Below are 2,437 nucleotides of genomic sequence, written 5' to 3' on the forward strand. Positions count from 1 at the left end.
AAAATCAAAAAAAAAAAAAAAAAAAGAAAAGAAAAGAAAAAGTTTAGTTGAATTTCAAAATTACTAAAAGTGAGATCTTTTAATATGATTTATATGAAATAATATTTATCTAGTCTAAAAGTCAGATGGATGCCATACTGTATAAAATGTTTATGCATATTTGGTGTGCATTGTGATAAGGAAAGAAACAGAAAATTCAATGTCTCTTGACTAAACTTTGGGGAAAACAATCTAATTCCCATTATGACAATGTTTCTATGTTAATAAAAATCCAAAGTTATGCAAGATTTTTTTAAAAAAGCAGGGATATATTGTGACATAATAAGAGAATGAATACAAGAATATATATTTTTTTATTTGAAAAGGACAAAACAGGACACTTGCTTTTTTTGCCCTCTTTACCACACCAAAGCCTGTTGGTGTGAATTGTAACCACCATGATGCTATCATAATACAGCATCTGATAGCAAGAATGCCAATTAAAAATATGAGAGAGAGAGAGAGAGAGAGAGAGAGAGAGAGAGAGAGAGAGAGAGAGAGAGGTTAAAATTCCAAGTCAGACTGGACGGTTGTGGCACAAGCCTTTAATCCCAGCATTTGGAAGGCAGAGAGGCGAGTCTCTGTGAGTTCCAGGAAAGCCTACAAGAGCTAGTTTCAGGACAGGCTCCAAAGCTACAGAGAAACCCTATCCCTGCCTCCAAAAACCAAAATAAATAAATAAATCCTGGTTAATGCAGGTCTTCAGAGAACAACGTGGTGCAGTCAGGGTAAGCAACACTGGCCTTACCTTCTCCAGCTCAAAACTTAGTCCCCAGCAGGATTTTGGAAAGCCTTCTATGAATCTCCTTGGTTTTTATGGAATAGATAACAGGGTTGAGCATTGGAGGCACAAACAGATAAACAAGAGACAGGAGCGTATGCACATACCGTTGGGCATGCCTCCCATAACGAGCAAACATAGACACACCTACCATGGGCACATAAAAGATTAGCACAGCACACAGGTGTGACACACACGTGTTCAGGGTCTTCAACCTTTCTTCCTGGGAGGCAATAGCCAGTACAGAGCGAAGTATGAGCACATAAGAGAGGAGAATGAGAGCAGAATCAAGTCCGAAGGTAGAGATGACTATGAAGAGACCAAATATGTTATTAATAGAGGTGTCACCACAGGGCAGGCGAATCAGATCTGGATGAAGACAGTAGGCATGGGAGAGCACATTAGCCTTGCAGAAGGGCAACCTCTTCAGGAGGAAAGGTAGTGGGAAAATCATGCAGAAACTTCGAAGAAAAACACACATGCCCATCCACACCACCCTGGCATCAGTGAGCACTGTGGAGTAGCGCAGTGGGTTACAGATGGCTACATAACGATCAAAGCTCATGGCCAGCAGGATCCCAGACTCCATGAAAGAGAAGAGGTGGATAAAGAACATCTGGGACATACAAGAGTTAAAACTGATTTCTCTTAAGTGGAAGCAAAACACAGCCAGGACTGTGGGCAGTGTGGAGAAAGACACACCCAGGTCATTGATTGACAGCAGAGACAGGAAGTAGTACATGGGCTGGTGAAGACTCTGTTCTTCTTTGATGATGAAAAGTATCAGGGCATTGCCCACTATGGAAATGGTGTAGAGGATGCCCAGGAGCAGAAACAACCAATGCTGAGAGGTCTCCAGCCCTGGCAGTCCTGTCAAGATGAAGGGAGGCAACCCAGAGCTGTTGTGGGCTTCACCTGCCATCATGGCACTCCTTTTTAGATGCTTAGACTTCTGCCCTATAAAGAAGACAAATAAGCATTTCTTGCATGGCCTGAGGCCAATATTATCTTCTTTCTCATATGTATGTAGTCGTCATTTAGAGAAATTTTCACCCTGATAGCACTCAAGTTTATTTCTCATCGAAAAACAAACCTTCTGGAAACTCTTTAATGTCCCACTGAATTTACCTGGAAATAGACATTTGCCCTTCTTCTTACCAGATCTATTACTTTTCCTTACTTTTGAGACTATGAACTCACCTTATTGATATACTGAAACTAGTCTTTTCTAGTACCAAGATAAAATTATTGGTCTCAGTGACTTCAATTATTATGCCCTCTTTTGAGGCAAAACACTTACTCTTCAGACCACGATCTTTTCCTCTCTCTACATTTTAATGAAACTGAGCCTTTATTTATCTATCCATTTATCCAGATGGGGGATAAATGGTCAGAAAGATAGCTACACAAGCTAGATGTGGAGGCTCATACCTCTTCACTCAGAGACAGGGATTAGGAAACTGGAAGTCCTGGACATCATTAAGCTCATGGCAAGACCCTGTCTTTTAAAATATTCATTCATACTAATACTGTCCAGATATTCATTAGCTGTGCTTACACTTTCTCCTTCCCTTCCTATCTCTTTCTCATTTTTCTACCCATTCAGCTCATGACATA

General features: G+C 40.5%; 1 protein-coding gene across 1 annotated transcript; it reads right to left on the reverse strand.

The window, feature by feature from the left end:
• Positions 1-767: 767 nt before the first annotated feature.
• LOC126492659 (olfactory receptor 51I2-like) lies at positions 768-1,742 on the reverse strand. The gene has a single exon (XM_050129201.1). The coding sequence runs from the start codon at positions 1,740-1,742 to the stop codon at positions 798-800; it is 945 nt and encodes a 314-aa protein (XP_049985158.1). The 3' UTR covers positions 768-797.
• Positions 1,743-2,437: the final 695 nt, after the last annotated feature.

The sequence above is a fragment of the Alexandromys fortis genome, unplaced genomic scaffold, assembly GCF_014885135.2.
Source record: "Alexandromys fortis isolate MF-2015 unplaced genomic scaffold, M_Fortis_MF-2015_v1.1 scaffold_303, whole genome shotgun sequence".
In the NCBI taxonomy this organism is placed as follows: Eukaryota; Metazoa; Chordata; class Mammalia; order Rodentia; family Cricetidae; genus Alexandromys; species Alexandromys fortis.

Bases quoted from the DNA above. Each gene is read 5' to 3' on its own strand.
- LOC126492659 (XM_050129201.1), bottom strand. From the start codon at position 1,742: ATGGCAGGTGAAGCCCACAACAGCTCTGGGTTGCCTCCCTTCATCTTG.